The 19,891-nt window shown below is 46.7% G+C and overlaps 1 protein-coding gene across 3 annotated transcripts in view; it reads right to left on the bottom strand.

The window, feature by feature from the left end:
- Window positions 1-19,891, bottom strand: part of L3MBTL4 (L3MBTL histone methyl-lysine binding protein 4) — a 449,596-nt gene that overhangs the window by 22,875 nt on the left and 406,830 nt on the right. Inside the window, exon 17 of one of the 3 annotated variants that reach the window (XM_086682504.1) lies at window positions 18,361-19,006. The exons of the other annotated variants lie outside the window; for them this stretch is intronic. Within the exon in view, the coding sequence (XP_086538630.1) occupies window positions 18,939-19,006 (68 nt within the window). The 3' untranslated portion in view covers window positions 18,361-18,938. Of the gene's footprint in view, window positions 1-18,360; window positions 19,007-19,891 lie in introns of those variants that run through there. 3 annotated transcript variants of the gene reach the window in all.

Genomic DNA, 19,891 nt, shown 5'->3' with positions numbered 1-19,891 from the left:
AGTGACCCAGCCCACCGTCCCTGTGCACTCCAGGCCCGCCTCCCCTCTGGGCAGGTGCCTTCATACCGGCCGTTCCCCCTGGCACCCCTCCTGCATGTCCTCGCTGTCACGTCTCTGAAGACTGAGAAGCAGCGCTCCTTACAGGCGGGGATCCAGCCCCGCAGCCCACTGCTGGCCTTCTTCCCTACTGACGGAGCGGAGCGTCTCCTCACAGCTCCTACTCAGCGGGCACCCAGACTGTATCCACCCTCTGCTAGACGCTGCAGTCTTCCCTTTCTCCCCCGCACATCTCTCTCTCTTCCCTGGCCCCTCTGCAGGAACTTGAGGCTGCTTCTTCCTCCTTCAGCGGCCTTCCCATCTCCTCTGGCCCTCAGGGCGCTTCTCCCGCCTGCCCTCGCCCGCTGGCCTATGGGGCACAGCCTTTCTGGCTTCTCTTGCCTCGCTGCCTTCACAGAGGCGCCTCCTGACGAGTTTACGGCCAAACACAACAGGATCCTGACGGGACAAGTCATTTACCAAGCAGGGAGAGTGGCAAATAAAACGAAGTCCCCACAGTGAGACTCAGTCCTCCAGTCTGTGAAGGGATTTAGCTGCTGGCTTTTATTCCTGAGGGCAGGGTTTTTTTTTATAGCTGCTCCTTTTGGTCCTACTGCAGCAAACTCTCTTTTAAGGGGTCTCTGATGCCAGGAGTCTATCCGTCAGCTTCCACACTCAGATGCTCAGGGCTCCTCACACAGAGGCCCTGAGGCCCTGTCACTGTCCCCAGCCCTCTCTTCAGCCTGCCGGGGTGGGGGTGGGGTGGGGTGGGGGTGGTGGGGGTGTGTGTCATGCCTCTTAAGGGTGGCTCCTCCAGGACAGCCCCCTCCCCCCACTTGCTACCCTGTATTGAAATTGTGTGTTTATTTGCAGGCTTTGATTAAGTGGGGTACAAACTCAAGGGCAGTCATTTCCAAGTCATCCTGCACCCCCGTGGCCGGCACAGTGGAGTACAGGTGCGTAAGACCCGAGCTGACTGTGGAGCCATCTGAGGAATTTCACTGCGGAGACAGATAACGCCGTGGCAAATGCCAAGCTGGTCTGTGCCAGTGAAAACAATGAGTTTCCATCCCGTGGGCTCTCGTTTGACAAATATACTCATTACTGAAAAAGCTGAGAATTGTTTGTGATATGGAATCTTACTAACATCTCAATTTGATACTCAAGGAGCAGATACCCCCCCTCCACTTTCATTTTAACAAACATGCAGAAAAACCCATATTAACTTGTGATATGTTAGTCATCCAATAAAAGATTTCAGGGCAGCACATCTTTTGATGGCTGAAGGGTGACCTTTTGGTTTAATATCTGCTTCGCGCAGCTTGAGACATCATTAATTAGCTTCTTTCGATTGAATACTACAACCCAATCACTCAGCGTGTATTTTTTTTTATCCTCAGCGGGACCATTTTCCTTCGCTTGCAAAAGTGAGACCATAATTGAATGAACATGGGTGCCAACCTGACCAAGAACTGGAGTCGCTCTTCTCAAAGCGGGCATCCCCTACCTGTTCGCTTCCTATCCCGGCTCTCCACATGCAGTCTTAAGAAGACCGAACCCTACTTGAGCTGGCATTCACAAATCTGGAAGGCCCTGCCACGTTGATGCACATGTCAGTATGACCCAGAAGAAAACAGTACCGAGCATGATGAAGAAACAGTTTAATTGTATCTTAATTCCAGCCCTGGATGGTGGTACTGGATTGAGGCAAATGGATTTGGAGGCAAACCCTTTGAGCTGAGGGCATGGCGTGGGCACCTGCCCCCAGGGTGGCAGTGTATGCGACCAGTGCCGGAGCCCAGGCAGGTGTGGGTGCCGGGCTCTGTACTCGGTCGGCTGCTTCTCAGCTTCTGTAACGTAGAGGCGGGGAGGGACGAGTGAACTAATATGTTGCAAACCTTCAAATCTTACACGACCTGCCTCCAGGTGGGAAGACACGTGTATTATTTCTCTTTGCCCCCGCTGCTCCCCACCTAGCATACTACCGTGGCACCCCGCACACGGGAGGCACTCAACGGCCGTCTGTTGACAAGTAGCCGGGCAGGTATACGTTGTGAGGAGGAAGAACACATATATCCCTGTTGACTGATGGGGACCCGGAGGCTCCCTACTGTGCGCAGGCCGTGAGGGAACACCTCAATGGATTTTGCCTCCTTTTTCTTTTTTTTTTTTTTTTTTTTTCAACATTTATTTTTATTTTTGGGACAGAGAGAGACAGAGTATGAACGAGGGAAGGGCAGAGAGAGAGGGAGACACAGAATCGGAAACAGGCTCCAGGCTCCGAGCCATCAGCCCAGACCCTGACGCGGGGCTCGAACTCCCAGACCGCGAGATCGTGACCTGGCTGAAGTCGGACGCTTAACCGACTGCGCCACCCAGGCGCCCCTTGCCTCCTTTTTCTCTGCACTCACCTACTCCCAGCCACGGGACACGCAGTCCACGGGTGCCCAACTTCAGATAAGCCTCAGGTCAAAAGGTTCCCGAGGACTCCACGGATTCCCAGACCCACAGAGAGGCACAGCCAGCCCAGAGCACAGCACTGTGCTCCCAGCCAGGAGCACTCAATCGGAACGATGAGACGGCACCCGAGGAATGGACCTAAGGGCTGCCGGTACCCCGCCAGGGCTTCAGCGCCCTCTGCCAGCACCAGTGCCGACTTGGGGCCAGCTGGGGACCAAGGGGACAAATACTTGCTGGTCGCCTCTTACTGCTGGTTTTATTTACTCCACGTGACTTCATGTGGACAGTGCTATTAAGTCTCTTTTGCAGATAATACAAGGGTCTCAGACACTCTAAAGGAACTCGGCAAAAGCTACTCATCAGGCAACGGAAGGGCTGGGATGCTGACCCCAGAGTTCACCACAGTAGGGGCATTCCTTTCCTCTGATCCTTCGAGAGTGGGTTCTTTCTGCCACTGCCTCTGCATTTGTCTAAAGGGTGAGAAGCAGGAGTGACACTTACAGGAGGTGGGGATCCTGGGGTCTGATCACTCCCGGGGAGACAGACTCGCCTCTTCTTTAATAAGGGAAGCCACCATGTTGCAACACTGAGACAACAGAGCTCCAGAGAGATCCCTGGGAAGGACTGTCGGATATTTATCTCAAAATAAACGTGCTTCCAGAGAGTCTACGCAGAAACTGTGCAGACCTAATCAAAAGAGCACTCTGAGCCTTGGAAAGGACAGGGATTGGGAGCTCAGCCTGGCAAGAGGGCCCTGAGCGAGTGAGTCCCGGGGCCCGCCCGCCTCGGCCTGGGAATTCAGCTGCTGCTCAGGCCTTCCCGTCTCTGGCACGAAAACTGCCTCCTTCCTTGGCGAGGAGCACAGCGCAGACGCTCCCTCCGAAGCAGTGCCAAGGGCTCCCCTTCTGGAGGTGCTGACGTGTTCACAGAGAGAGTCAGAGAAATCAGCCTGCATCGTGGGGCGTGCTGAGGTCCAAGTGGCTGGTCTACGTGTCTTGGGAGCCAGCCTGTTTTCACAGGCTCCTGTGCTCCATTCTCCCCACAGATGAGCCGTTCTCTTTTGAAAGTGGTCCTGGGGGAACTCTTCCAGCCCAGGACAGGCCTGACGGGCCGGCAGTTTCCATTCTGAGGCACCTTCCCCCGCCTTCTCTCCCACTCTGGGAGAGGGAGCGACTTGGCAGAAGCTGGGCTGCCCCTTTTTGAATCAAAACTGACCTCCCCTTCTTAGGTGTTCATCCTATGCGTTACTTGTGATCCCTTCCTTTGTTGAGAACACACTGACACGTTAGTTTGTGGGCTTCTTTTCTCATTTCCCTTTTGGGCAAATTCAATGAGGAAGCAGCTTAGGGGATATTTTCTTTTTTAGGAGCTGTACATATTTCCAGTGCAGCCTCTGCTTTCAAAGAAGCAAGACACAGCGGTGCACCCAGAAGAGGGGGGCTCTCTTGGTCCTTGTTCTGGTTCCCTCATCAACACTGAGATGAGGGCCAGGGAGGCAGAAATCCCTGGCAGCCGTGGTCTGGGAAGCGTGTCTTGTGTTTGTGCCCACACATTTCCCTACTATTTCTGGGGAGCCCCTCCTGCCCGCGTCCCTGGTTTTCTGTGTTTGCACAAAGCATGCGTATGTTCTCGTGCACTGTGGCACGAGTCCCCGGCCCCTTTGGGTCCTCACCCTCCTTGGCCTGCTCTCACCTGTCAGTTACAGATGGCACAGTGGGTCGCAAAGAGCGGAAGATACACGGGCAAAAAACGGAAATTTATTTTAAGGCTAGCTGTCCTGGTTATAAGAAGAAATTAGTAAGCTTCGTATTTTGTAGACTTCAGTCTTATCCTTAAAAATTATTAGAAATATAAAAAGAAACACTAAATTACACCAACATTTGAGAAAATCAACTTGTTCCGGAGAAGATAACAAACACATGGGATAACTCTGTGCTCCTCATTATGGGACTCAAGTTTTGTCAGACGCTGGGTTCTAAGTCACACAAAAGCTGCTCTGGCCAATCATCTGTTTTCTGTCCCCAAACAAACATCACTTCACGCCAATATTCACGGATAATATATCCGACTGTTTCCAATGTATTAGCTTCAAGAAAACGGGAAGCTTGTACTGTTTGCAGGTTGTGTGCCTGCATGTGTACATGTGTGGGTGTGTTTTGGAAAGACAAGCGAAACGAAAAACACTCCAGACTTACAGCTGGCAGGAACAAGTACCTGGCATAAGTTAAGAGAGAACGATGGAACCCGATCAGCCACTACAGTCTGCGTTTCAACTGTCTTTTGAAAATCGGGAGCCCAGCCCATGGAGACATCGGCTTCCACCCGAGCAACACCTGTGCCCCCCTCTTCCTACGCAGGCTGCCCACTCCCCCTGCACCTTGGTCCTGCACCTGCTGCCCTGCCCTTTTCACATTTTCCTGACCACATGCCCCTTGCGCGCCTGCCTTGGGCAATCTGCTCTCTTCATTTAGTGTGGTGGTTTCTTTGCACCGTGCAGAACTGATTTCCCAGATCCACCGAGCTGTGGACACAGTCAGACGTGTTTTCTTGATGATGTGTTAGCACAGGAGACAAGAACATACAGTTAGTCTGAAGCAGGTCACTGCCACCTGAAACTGACAGCCTTCAGTAGCACACAGCCAACGGGCATGCTTCTAGAAAATACTGATAGAAAAATATGCTCTTTGCAGATTTAAAAACTAACCAGGATAAATTAAAGCTCAGAAGAATCATCATACATTTATGATCCTATTGTATTTACGGTATACATTTGAGGCATGCTAAGTTTACACGTTCATCATACCTCGCAAAATGACAGTGTAATTGTCATTTTTAAAAACGTGCACAGGATTGGGTCAAAGCGATCACATGTATTACATGCATGTCTAGTGAAATAGGAATGTGGTGGGATGAGAGATTGTATGATTTATCCTGGAACTGATTCATTGACTATTCTTTCCCATTTATGTGAATACATAAAATGATGCAGAATTTAAAAGTTATATTTTTTATGAGTATTAGTAAATGTAACTACTGAGCAACCATTTCTAGGTAACTTCTATGTAATTACTTCAAACCTGTCATCTCAGAAATTCAATTAACAACCAAGGGGCAACTGAGGAAATGGGCTGAGGGCCCTACTACCTCAGCAGAAACGGCAATTTCCTTGGGTCTTTCCCTTCTGCACACGGACAGTAATATGAGCTGATGGGACTTTGTAATGGGAGCCTCATAAGAAATGTTGCCCATATCACAAGGAAACACACGGTCTGTCATTAATTGAGGCCTGCATTTCCAACATGGAGGCAACGCCTCCCTTGTATTGATATCGGCAAACCTCTTTCTCAAGTAAATGACACTCGCCTACATAACCATGCTTTGAACCTCTGCTGAAAATGCAAATGCATTTGGAATCAGTAATTTTCTCTAAAAGGCTACTTTCCTCTTGAAGATCTTGTGAAAATGCTGTCATTCAAGTAAGGTGATGTCTGAAGGACAGAACGCTTCAGGATTACTCAGTCACAAGATACCCGCATCTCTGCTAATGAGTTAAGAGAACAAGGTGGTAACACCAACACCCCAAACAATCACAAAATCTTGTTCTTAATTATCAACTACAAAAGGCAAGCTGCTAATATCTGCTTCTTTGTGTGGGTGAGTGGGGATTAAAAACAGCAGAAGAGAAGAGCCTGTGTTTGAAGAAGACTAACTCAGGTAAGCTGTCACCACACTCTCAAAGCCCTGTTTGTTGTAAGGGGTAATATTTACGAACATTTTGCAGAGCTTCTAACAAACCATTTGAAAGGGAAAACATCGAGAACAAGACTGAATGGTGGCAGAACGCAACGGCGGCAATGGAAAATGTGTCTGAAATAAATGAGAAACAGCAAGTCTCTGAGGTCAGAAGATCCCTCCTGCCTCCCCAGTAACCTTGACCTTTCAGGGAATGAGGCTGCCCCTCCGAACTCCAGTCTTCCTTTTGAAATGATAGCCTCATACTCAATATTCCTCAATTACACAGTGAGGCTGCATTGTGTCAGATTTTATTCTCATTGGGAACAGCAAGATCATCTGAAACTCTCTTCTAAGGCCACATAAATTTATGAGGCCATACCAGTGTAATCTGGGGGGAATGCCAGGATAAATCATTGTGGCTGCATTTCTGAAGGGTGACAGCACTGCCGAAGCCCATCTCTGGGCTACACTTTATTCTAGAATACTCCCCACTCAAATCTCTAGTTACAACTTCTATGTGCCACCTAAACATGGCTGCTGTTCAGTCATTTTTACAGCTTCCTCTTTTTAGTGGTTTCTGTATGGCATTCAAAACTGAAGATGTTGACGAGTGAATATAACTCCAAAGGAAATGTTACACGTGCTTAATTATGTAACTGTAACAATGCAAGAAATCCTTGGTATAACTGAATATTTGGGTATAAAACTGAAAACGCCTTTCCCAATACTTCAGAGGCTATTCCCTTTCCAATTTTGAATAGAAAAAGGGAGACCTCTGGAGGGCCCGGGTGGCGCAGTTGGTTCAGTGTCTGACTCTTGATTTTGGCTCAGGTCATGGTCTCACGGTTCATGAGATCGAGTCTCACATCAGGCTCTGCACTGACGGTGCATAGCCTCTCTCTCTCTCCCTCTGCCCCTACCCTGCTTGTGCGCTCTCTCTCTCTCTCTCTCTCTCTCAAAATAAATAAGTAAACTTTAAAAAAATAAAAAGGAACACTGAAAAGGAGACATCTGGGTAGACCCCCAACCCTCACCTTCATTTATTATTCTATCAAAGGTAGCTTCTGCTGCTTGTGTTCCCATTTCTCTCTTGGTGAGGAAATTAATGGAGATGCTAAAATAATTTGTGTGCAGAGTGACTCTGAGCCCTGTTTCTGAATTATTGTTGGACTTTGGTCCTGAATCATGGAAAATGATCTAGGTGACTTCAGGAGAGCGTTCTGAGGGGGGAAAACCTGATGGGTGTAGGTGATCCGTCAGAGTCATATTGGTCAAGTCTAGGTAGGGAAAAGGAAAACAGCAGCTTGGGCCTCAAACCGGGCTTCCTTAATGATTAGGAAAATAGCATTCTTAACTCTTCCCTTCTGAGAGCTCCACATAATAGCACTATGGGAAGGAGGGACAATTTAATGAAAGCTTTTACCTGCTGGCTGAAACTAAGCAACCTATTTATAAACGGCTCTGAAATTTAAGTAGAAAGCTCTTACCTACTCCAAGTTCAAATGAGAGCCCAAGGCAAACGAGTGAAGACGGAAAGGCGAAGCATGCGCTGGGACGGAAGTACATAACAGATTGAGGCAGAGGTGATCGTGTGACAGGCGATACTGGGAGAAGCAGCGGGAAACCAGAAGATGGGCCTTAGTTAAGGCTGACCTGAAATGGCCCTTGAGGGAAGCTACTGTTGCTGGTGGACAGTATATTATGAAACAATGAGTAAATGGTTTTGCTTGTTCTGTTCCCAGCACTAAAGCCCGGCCCTCCTTCCCTCTGCCTCCCCAAGCTGGCACCACCCCACGAGGCCCCACGTGCAGGCAGGACTTGCTGTGTGCCAGGCACGGTTTTCAGCTTTTTAAGTGAGGAAAATGAGGCACAGACAGGGAATGGTATTTGCCTACAAAACCTTCTAGAAGGTTTCGCTGTCTGGCTTCCTGGTCTGTGCTCTCAAATGACTATATTACACGGCCTTCACGGAGGGACTTCAGGAGACTGAAATTACAAGGAATATTGTCAACACAGAGGTGACAATTGGTCTGGAGATGAGGGTGTAGGCAGACAGCACACTGAGGGAGTTCTTCATCTGCCCGGGAGGTGGCAGTTAGAGCCTGACGTCTGACGTCTGTGGGGCTGAGTTTACAGCACCTAGGACTGGGGTGGAATGCGTACGATAGAGACAGTAGAGTACTGAGTAAGGGGTGGTCAACACTGCAGGCGAACACCAGGAGACAGGCTAATTCAGTGGGCGGACTTTGTGGCTGGCACCGGGGGAGTGGATGCTGCTGAGGGTCAGAGAGGGACACAGTGTAGCAGTGACTCTGGGCGCACTGACCTAGGACCAGCCAGCAATCCCAGGGGGCAATAATGTAGTCTTGATTTGGGTCTGCAATTAAGAGCGACCTGTACACCAATTCACAAAACGTGTACTTCTGGAGCAGCTGATTCACCCGAGAATAAGAAGGTGCTGGAGACGCTGAAGGAGGTGGAAGGAAGTGCGTGCCTTTGATGTGTCCCACTCAGGCCATGGGCTGGGAATACACACGAATGAGAACACCTTTCCCCTGTGGAGTCTTTCACTGGGTCAGGAGTGCAGTTCACATGCTATGGTGTCTGAGCTGTGCCTCGGTCCTGTGGGACCCCGCGGTTCCCGGTACACAGGGTGCCCAGTGACCTGTCAACAGTCACAGAGCTAGCAAATGGCAGAGACAGGGCTCAAACTCAAGCATCTGACTCCCATATCTCTGCTCTTGCTGTTAACTTAATGCTGTTTTCTCATCTCTACCAGGTTTACATGTCCATATTCCCATGCAGTTGTCATAAGATGAGGTAGCCTTTAAAAAACTGTCCCTGGAAGCCTGTGGAGGAAGGTTTCATCTCCCTTCCTTGCCTCTGGTGGCTAGGGCTTTTTTTTTTTTTTTCTTTTTTTTTTTACTTTCCTAAACATTAGAATGTGCCCTTAAGCAAAGATTTCAAAATAGGCACTCTTAAAATCTGCTAAAAACAAAACCAGAGTTCTGTTCCAGTGGGAGCCTGTCCTATTTGGGGAACTGCCTGAATGTGTGCATCTGGCTGTTGTGACTGGCATGGTGATGTGCAGGGTGCCATGGACTTGGGCCACAGACCTGGGTCCGAAATCAGGACCACTGTGCGTTTGCCATGTAAACCTCACCTAGATGTCCGGCTTCCCAGAGCCTCCGTGTTTTCAACTGGAAAATGGAGTTAGTGACACAGGATTGTTCAGGGAATTAAATCATTTGTATGAGACGGCACTATGTAAATGTCAGGAATGACCCCTCTCTCGTTTTCTACCTTTTCTTCCAGGCCAGGGAGTGAGCAACCCCCAAATGAAAAGCAAGTAGGAATGTTCTCCCGTCAGCGAGAAGTCTGGCACCGTGTGTTTCGGGTGACTCTGAGGTCCTGCTGCTTGGCTGGGGCCTGCAGTCTGGCTTGGGCTCCAGGTAACCCGGCCTCAAGGGGCCTTTGCCCAATAGCTGCCACTGTGCTTCTGAAAAGGCTCAGGGCTGGGAAGGGTCTGAGGTGCTGTGCTCCTTATGTTCGGTGTATTTTGAGTGCCTTGGGGGAGAGAGAAGGTGACAGGAAGTGAGAAGAGGGAGGAGAGAATACAGAGCAGGAGGGCATTCTAAAATGGGTTTATTTCTCAAAAGTACAATGAGATGTAAGCCTTAACACTCCCTTGCTCAATCCCCGACTGTCTGCAAACCCAAGGACAGCACAAATGGAATCCGAACACTACGTCACTGCTTAGCTTCGAGGGGACGTGCGAAACGGGAACACACTATATTTTAGTTCTGCTCTTTATTCTGTCTTTACATCCACTCACCGTGGGCAGCATAGATAAATGACACTCCCAAACCTGCCCAGGGCATGAGTTTTGCCTCTGTCTCCCTCACCCCCTTTACTGGTGATCATAATAAATAACATTATTCTGTGTGTGCCTCCCCAAATCTCCCTCACCCAGACTGCCTGTTGATAAAAATTCATAAAACCAAACAGAAATTACTAAAAGTAGGTTAGTGGAAAGGTGGGAAATAGAACTTCTGAAATAATTCTAAAACAGTGTATGATTTGGGGATTTAGCCAAGCGAGCTGACAAACTGGGCCATTCAAATGTATTACGCCAATATTTTCTCTGGCAAGAGACTGCTTGTTGGATTTGCATTCAGTTTCACGTCAGGACTTAATTCCTTGTTTAAAAAAAGCTGGAGGAAAATTTTCCATTAGCTACATTTTACTAAGACCCAGTTCCCAAGCTTGGCCAATGCATATTACAGTGTATAATTAAGCGTAATTACATTAAAATATTAAACCATTAGAAGCCATTAGAAATCATGAAATTTCTTGCATAAAGTCATCTCATGAATTACTCTGGTGATTGTCAGACCTCTAATCAAGAGAATCTGCCCCAAAACAGCAGAGATTTATTGCCAGATGCTACCATGCAACAGCCAATCTGGGGCCTGGGAAGGGGGAATGGTTTCATTACAGCAGGCACATTAGCAGAACTTTTCCTCTAATGACATTCTTGGATGAACACTTCTGTGCCCTAAATGGCCAAATTCTGACAGTAATAAGCATTATTTTAAGGTAATTAAAGCACGAATAGAATTTTAGGCGAGGTGATAACAGACCACACAAGAAAGCAATTCTACAATTGTGGAAGGGGCTCTGTATGATACATTCACCACGCCTGCTGGTATCTTCCAAATTTTTGGTTTTGTAAGAGGGAATACAAATTATATTTAGCTCAAGTCAGTGTTTGAATTCAAATCCTTCAAAAAAAAAATCTAGTTTCTATAAAGCAGTTTAAAGCAATCTTGCTTACAAGTGCTCATTTGCTTGGCCAACTCTCTTCTACGGATAAGAAGGGTAAATGATAGGCCGGCTCCTAGACAAAACTATCATACATGTTGAATTACCAATGTCCAGAGTGATGAGGCTTCAATATCAATCCTTTCAATTTATGCACGTGAGCATATGCGTATATATATTTTCCCGACTTCGGCCTGTTGTTGCAGTTTCATTTTGCAAGGACTGTAGATGGCCTAGATCAGTGGGTCTCCAGTCAGATTAGAATCACCTGTGGAGGTTGTAAACTCTGGTGATGCCCATAGCAATGAAGTCGGGATGTCTGGGCAGTGCTGGTGGGAAGTGGGCACTGGTACTCTTACCAGCTCCTGTCACGTAGGGTTGAGAATCACTAGCCTAGAGTCATTTGTCTGTCCTCACCAATGGTAGGTTCCCTATTGTCCTCCCATGGGGGCTGCTTCTTTACAAAGACTCTGAAGGTAACTATAATGGGGCAAACACGAGGCAGGCTCACTCTGTGTACCCCTAGGTCCTAGCATAGGTTCTCAGACCCCATTGTCTATAGGGGCCAGGCAGGCCTAGGAGGAGTGACAGTGACGTGGGTGGAGCATGGTGAACTGGAGAGCATGCCCCCATGTACAGGAGAAGACTCCCAGTGCCAGCCCACTGTGACATCAGGAAAGTGGGCCCAGGGCTGCCCAGTTTTCAAGAGAAGCCAGAAGTCTGGCTTTCTATGTGAAAACCTGTTCATAACGAATCAAAAATTTATGAAAACTCCGTGTTGGCCACACGAACATGGGTATGACCAAAAATGGCGTATAATCTGTGAACTAGCACCACCATTCCCTGGATGTGAGCATACCTCCGATATGTGCAAAATGCAACATGAGCAATATCCGGGAAGTGCTCATGTTTTACACAATACAGACAGGTCTGCATTTGCTGCTTGTAATTTGGTTGTGCTCTGCAGCACCATATGATGTAACTTATGTTAACAAATCCTTAAAAAGTCTGCTAAATGAGGGGGCGCCTGGGTGGCTCAGTCAGTTAGGTGTCTGACTTCGGCTCAGGTCATGATCTTGTGGTCTGTGAGTTCAAGCCCTGTGTTGGGCTCTGTGCTGGCAGCTCAGAGCCTGGAGCCTGCTTCGGATTCTGTGTCTCCCTTTCTCTCTGCCCCTCCCCCGCTCGTGCTCTGTCTCGTTCTGTCTCAAAAATAAATAAATGTTATTTACTAAATGAAGGACAATTTAAACCTATAAGTTTACTTATATATACTTATAATATATAATCATCATAGAGCAAAGATAACATAAATGGAACCAACTCACCGACCCAACTTGACTGTCTTTATTTTAAGGTAGGCTTCAGGCCCAGTGCAGAGTCCAATGCAGGGCCCAAACTCATGACCCCGAGATCAAGACCCGAGCCAAGATTAAGAGTTGGCTGAGCCACCCACGCACCCCGACTCTGTGAGCCTTAATGCAGAGCTTCTCACGCTCTGCTGTGCAATGCGGTTCATGTGGGAATACTGTTAATACAGGATGGATGGTGGGGGAGCTGAGATTTGATAGTTAGTACAAGCTCTCAGGTCATGCCATTGTGATTGGTCTAAGGACCATAACTGAGAAGCAAAGCCTTAAATCACAGAGGTGGGCCATAATCACACGGCCTATGAAACTATAAGACTGGTTGTCCCTGAGGGCACACCCGGTCTTTTGTCACTATGGCTGGCACATACTAGGAGCACAATAAATACTTGCTCAGTGACTGAGTGAAGAATCAGTTTGGAGAGTTCCCATCCCAGGCCAAGCAAAGAGCTTGGGTAGATGCTGCTGGAGGTGGGGGTGACCAGACCAGGAGCCAAGGCAAGTGGAGGGGGGGTGCCTCACAGTTCAGGTGGGTGAAAAAATCCAGCTATCTGGACAGGTGGCAGTGAGGTCAGCCTGCAGTTTCTAACCAGGAAGCCATCAGAGAATGCTATGAGCAATAAGCAGAGACTCAGTTGGAAGGGTTTGGGGTCTGTTTGGCCACGGGAGCAGGAATGGAGTTTAAGCAGGGAAATGAGATGACCAAAGTAGGATTTTAAGAAGATTATTTTGATAGGGGCACCTGGGTGATTCAGTCAGTTGAATGTCCGACTTCAGCTCAGGTCATGATCTTGGGGTTTGTGAGTTCGAGCCCCTCATCGGGCTCTGTGCTGACAGCTCAGAGCCTGCTTTGGATCTTCTGTCTGGAGGGCTGCTAAGATGAGGTCCTCTGAGGGCTCTGGTTCAGAAACTAAGTTTCATAAAGTAGGAAGGTTACTTGTCCTGCTGAGTGCTGTGCTATCAATTTCCTATTTCTGCTGCACAAAATAAATCTTCTAAAATGGCAACTGCTTTACAACTTTGCTCCTGCTTAAGTGCCTAGTTATAGATTCCTGAGAATCTTTTACCCAAAGAAACCTATGTCTTCTTACAAGGAATAAACCTGCAGAAAACAAGAGAACAAAGGGAAGGCAATGTCTGGTTGCTATTAATTCACACGGGGATTCACTGAAACACAATACACTGAAACCATTTTGTAGAAAAGAATGCACCCAGCTTTAGTGAAATCCAACCTCACCTCCCAACAAACTGAATTTAGTCACAAACCCAGAATTATGTTTCCCTATGGGAAAAAAAAAAAGGACTGTTGGTAAGAAAATGAACATACTCTTCTCCCTATATTTTGTCATTATCAGTCCTGTTTATGTGCATGGATCGTAACATATCACATGTATTAAATAAATGTGAGTTAAGGTAGAGAGCTATGAACAATACAAGCCAGAGCCTTTTCTTTTAATAGGATGACACCATTTATAAATCCACAGCATTTTGGAGGTAGAAGGACCTATAACACCTTTTAATTTGCCCCACTCGTTTCACTGTAATGAATGTTCTGAAACACTATCCCTGTTCTTTCCTTGCTGGAATAAAGGACCCTTCCTATTTTCCCACAACAACGCATACTTCTGCCATAGGAATTATTTTATTTTGCCTGAAGCCTACTGTTGTGGAAGGGTTTGGGGATCAGAGAGATCCGGGTTCCAATTCCACTACTGCAGAGGGGAGCTGTGTGATCTGGGCATGTTACTTAACCTCTCTGAATCTCACATTTCATTTTCCATAACATTCCATTTCATCTGAGAGAGCAAAGACAGCCATCAGCTCCACCTAAAGCATTATGATACATCCCGAGTCCCTAAAGTCCAGTGGATGCCTTGAGAATTCCTTTCAGCCTGCAGTATATTTCTTTTTTCTTTCTTTCTTTCTTTCTTTCTTTCTTTCTTTTTTTTTTTTTTTTTTTGCAGTGAATGAAGATGGGCTACCCTTCTGTTCCAGGGCTCACCAATGGTCCCTTTCATGCGACAACAGCAGTTAAGGGTGCCATGAAGATGAAATGGGACATGCGTGTACAAATCGTGGTACCTGGGATTGAATAAATAGCATTTTCTTCCTCCCTAATGTATTCATCTCCCTCCCTCCCTCTTTCTCTGACCTCTCACACCTCTGTCCTCCCATTCCCATGGCCCAGACATAGTAGGTACCCTGAATGTGTCTTGCTGTTCTTTCCTCCTTGAACGCCCTCCCCTCTTCTCTTTGCTTGGCTAACGCAGGACATCAGGTGCAACAATACTTCCAGGGCATTTCTGTTACTATACATGCAGGGCTTTTGCACAGCGCCTTGCACACAAAGGCCCTTAATAAGTACATGTTAGCCAAAGGATTGGATAGATATTAAGTTTTTTTAGGGCAGAGTCTATCTCTCATTTGGTCACTGAGATGTACAGGGCTTGGTGGTTAATAGACCTTGAAAAGTTCTGTGGATTGACTTTAAGTGACTCTCCGCAAGTCACACTGCCAGTTAGTCTCTTGACACTTATACCTTCTGTCTACACAAGAGCTGCCTATTCTATTTACCTGTTTACTTATGTTCGCACTTACACGATTCTGTAACTAGAGAGGGGAAAGAAGAAAACAATAGAGGTAAAACAAAGAAAAAAATCACAGCCAGCATGTGAAAACATTTTTTGAGGAGGAAGGAACTACCTCAGTCAACACTATATTAAATATTTATTTTTGAGGGAGGGAGACAGAGTGTGAGCGGGGGAGGGACAGAGAGAGAGGGAGACACAGAGTCCAAAGCAGGCTCCAGGCTGTGAGCTGTCAGCACAGAGCCTGACACGGGGCTCGAACTCACAGACGGTGAGATCATGACCTGAGCTGAAGTCTGATGCTTAACCGACTGAGCCACCTAGGCACCCCAAAAACATTTTTAAGTAAGTTTAAAATAGCAAGGAGTGGGGTGCCTGTGTGGCTCAGTCGGCTAAGCGTCTGATTCTTGATCTCAGCTTAGGTCATGATCTCACAGTTCATGAGTTTGAGCCCCATGTCCAGCTCTGTGCTGACAGCGTGGAGCCTGCTTGGGATTCTGTTTTTTCCTCTCTCCTTGCCCCTTCCCCACTTGTGAATGTGCACTTTCTCTCTCAAAATAGATAAATAGACTTTAATTAATTAATTAATTAAAATAGCAAGGAGTTACCAAAACATGCCCTTTACTTAGCTAGCCACCTTTAACTATCTCTGTAATAAAATTTTAATATATCAACTTTAGCCACATTAGAATTTTTGGGAATTACTTCTGCTTAGCTGTAAAATATTAAGTCATCTGAGAAATTCACCACTGGCTGTCCCAGTCTGGGGCTGAATGGGCCACCCCTGGGAGACTGGGAGGCGGGCATCCTTGGCTTGGTTCCTCCCATGCGCTGGTGGGCTCTGTCTCATACCTCCACTCCTCTTCCTCCCTCTTATCCAGGGGCATCTACTGCACCACTCTGAGCTCTAGACGTGGCCAACAATATATTCATGCATCCAAAGCAGTGCCAGGTGCTTGGAAGGCAAAAATCAACAAGACTTATTTTTTGCCCTCACGGAATTCACGATCCAGGAGGAAAGGCAGAGGTGCAAAGGATTTGTTGTCGCGATGCAATAACACAATGACAGAGTCATGTACCGAGTTTAAGGGTGCACAAGGAGAAGATGATTGTGGATCATGGGAGGATCTGGGGCTGGGTCTTCCACAGTCAGTGGGAGGAGCTTGGGGCCTTCCAAGAAGAGGAATGACATGTGCTGTGCTGAGAAGACATGGACCCACCCTTGTTTTCTCCAAAGGGAAAGAATGTTCTAGGTAGATCTGGGGATAATCTCAGCAAGGAGGAAAGGGGCTCAGAGCACTTTATGTTCACATTTCACCAAGCCATACAGGTCTCCCCAAACTGACCTAACAAGGGTTTAGATTCACTTCACTGAATCCGAAAGAGAATATGCCCACGGTTACGTGTAATGAAGCAACTTTTGATATCTCATCCTTTATTTCCAAACTAAAATACGATGGGCTTACCTGGATACCTGTTTCAGAGCATGTTAATGCTTGTGTAGGTTTGCTGTTTTTCCACTTTCTTAGGACAAGAAATCCTTAGAAATAATCAGAGCTGTTCATTTGAAACAGAAGAGCCTCACCATTCATAGCCCACTAAAAAATAATAATAATTCCACTGATAGATCCTTCAAACAAAAATTTTGTAAAATTATGCAGCATAATAACAATGATACGACTCCTTTGGTTATTTCAACCTATGTAGAAAAAATAATTAAAAAGTGGCATTGTGATTAAAGCCATTATTTTCTACAAGGACACAACATGAATAAATACTGTTTTTTCCTAATCGTTTTTATTCAGATAGCACAAGAATGGAATTGGCAACAATCAAAAAATTTTCTATGTGCTTTTCCAGCTGATTAAAGTACTTATTAGCTAACTAAAAAATATGTTTTGCACTAGAAAATTATAGACGCTCACCTATTAATAAAGTTAAGTGAATGAATGAATGAGTGAACGAGTTGGCGGCTGTAAAGAATCATGGCTCTAAAGGAAATCAGCAGCCTCAAAATGCCGGCAGCAGCTGAGGATACTGGTAGGAAGATCAGGCCCCAGCTGCTCCCGTTCATCCCTCTTCCTCTTCTAGGAACACAAGCCAAACATCTCCCTCACCTCCCTGCTCCTGGTCCTGCAGCCCTTTCCCGGGGTTCTAGGGACCACAGTAAGCCCCTGCTTCAGGCTTCTGTCATGGGAGCCCTCTCCAGGCTGTGGGTTGGGTACCTGACTTTCTCCAGCACAAGATGTGAGCTGTGTGGATTCTGGGCCTGTGTCCATCTTGTTTACTGCTTAGTACCAAGGGGGGCATTCAAAAAAGATCTTCCTTGGTGTCTTTTGGACATCCTAGAAAATCTTTTCCTTAGTTACATTTAACAAACAGTCATACGGCACTTACTATGTACCTGCAACTCATTGTTCTAACTTATAAGTTTTTTTTTCTCCATATATTAATTCCTCAAAATTATCACACCCATTATGGTGAGGAAACTGAGGCAGAGAGGGGTTAAGTAAGTTGCCTGAGGTTACAGAGTTAATGAGTAGGAGGAGCAGGATTTGGATCCTGGCAGTGTGGGCTCAGACTTGGTGCTGAGCTGGCCCCTTGGAGGGCAAGGGGTCTGGGTTTCTGGGTTTCTCCTGAGGCAGGAGCCCATCTCCTCCCCGCCACCTCCAGTAGCAGTGTCACCTGCCATGCGGTAAATCGCTCCGCCCCAGCACGGCCATGAATGTGTGCTGGGCTTTCCTTAGGTTGAAATATCAGTGCCTCCTTGAACCTCTATCCATTAGCCCCGGTTTTGCTCTTTGGAATTGCCTTGAAGTAGTCAGTTTTCTCTTCCACAAAGAAAATCATGATCTTACTGTACATTTAGATGGCGCACCTTTACAGGCCTTTACAAACAGCTCACATTCAGGTGTCTTCCCTCAACTAAGATACGCTTCTCTTTCATCATTCTGATTCAGTGAGACTTTGTTATTATGAGAAGAGGGTGCATCCAGAAGTGTGGTTTTTCAAAAGCAGATTTAAGGCTAATTTAAAAATGGTTGGAAAATAGCTGAATTCCCAACACCAGCCAGAGAAAACAAATGCATCCAGGAGGGCTCTGAGTTTGATGCATGGCCTGACAGTCACCATCTGTGCTTTCTACAGGGGTGACCACGCCATGCAGGGGTACTGCAAGGTAGAGATGCAATCAAGGACTTCTAAAATAAAACAGCAGTAGGCTCATTGGATTTGATTAAATCCCAACTTCTCACCTCTGTGCGTTCCACGAGGCTCCAGCTTTACGGTCCTGGGGAGTGAATGCTGAAGGCAGAATCCAGAATTTGTTTTTTAAAAAAATTCAACACATCACGGATAGGCTATTTTTGAAAAGTTACTTAGAAGATGGCCTTTCTTATTTATGAAGATAAGAAGAATAAGGACTCAGAATTCAGTCAAGGTGAAGAAGGTAAAGCAAATACGTTCTTAGGCAATTCAGCGAGTACCTAGCTTTGCGTTTTCGCTCAAGTCTGGACAATCGTCTCGCCCGTGTCACTAAGGCCTCACACTTCTGCAGACAGAACTGAGCAGAGCGAGCAGGGGGGACTCAAAAGACACATCTGACACTGTGAGAACAAGCACAGTAAAACTGAAAGAGAGGTTGAGAAACAGGAAAATGTAAACCTAAGGGGCCAAGGTTGGCGAGGAGCATGGAAAGGGAGGGGGCCGTGAAATGATTCCATTTATTCCAAGCAACGCTGTTTCAGTTATTTTGCATTTTCGATTTCCATTAAAGGGAGCAGGAGATTTTCATGTATGAAACAGGTCCGGGCTAAAACACCCGAGAAACACAGAGTTGGATGAAAGCCCAGGAAAGGCATCTGTGGGGCGCACACGCCCATGCAGCTTTCTCAGGCGTGCTGGGGTCTACGCCCCATGCACTGCTGTTTCATCACCTTGGCAATGGAGGCCAGAGGAGGCTTTTCCGTGGGCAAGAGCTGGGCCTGACGGTTCCATTAGCTGTGGATTAACATAAGTGGAGATTATGAAGCACACTGAAGATGCCAGGAGCTATGCATTTTAAGACCAACGACTAAGAATCTGGAAAGTGGCAGAAAGCACGCTGGGGACGCCAAGCTGTTGAGGGGTGGGGACGATGGGCAGCAGGGATATCTTACAAGGAGTAGGGCTTAGGCATTATTGGATACTGAATTCATGGATCTTATAAATGAATAAAAGGAAGCAAAGCCAAAATCACCAATATTGAAAACAGCACTTAATAACTTTATTTTCCCTTCTGATTTCAACTCAGTTGAATGCTTGGTGTTGGGAGATTTAAAAGAAGGGGAGAAAAACTAACTTAGGTGAGATGCATTTTAGAAACATAAGGACCACAAAGATTTTTTTCTCCAAGTTGTATTTTTCTTTCCCAAGTTAAAACAGAGAAATTTGCCCCTCCCCACAAGAGAAAAACAAACCCAATTAAACCACAGATACAAAACAGTGGCTGAAAAGCCATGGTGGCCACTCTGGCCCCAAATCTCTGCCCTGCTTGACTTTTCCACCTCCTTCCAGCTCTAAACTCTTATCCAATCAGTGGCCAGGTTTGGATGACCCTACATCCTAAATGATTTGGTACTTCCAAGTAATACTACTACTACTACTACTACTACTACTAAAAAACAGGTAAAGACTTTTTTCAAAAAGATTATTTATAAGGGGGGAAGGCATTGTCACAATAGGTGGCAACTCTGACCATAATATCAGCAAAGTCTCAAGAGTTAGGCAAAAATGGTTTTTCTTCCATAGAGGGGAGAAAACAAGGCTATAAAGACAGGGTGTGGGGGAGGGGATGGAAGGGCAAAAAGCTCTGTCTGTGGCTCAGAGGGGCCCGTTTGTCAGGAG

Source organism: Puma concolor, chromosome D3, assembly GCF_028749965.1.
Source record: "Puma concolor isolate L17-30 chromosome D3, mPumCon1.1.hap2, whole genome shotgun sequence".
Classification (NCBI taxonomy): domain Eukaryota; kingdom Metazoa; phylum Chordata; class Mammalia; order Carnivora; family Felidae; genus Puma; species Puma concolor.
The sequence above is the reverse complement of the archived record's forward strand: the minus strand, read 5'-3'. Positions and strand labels throughout refer to the sequence as shown.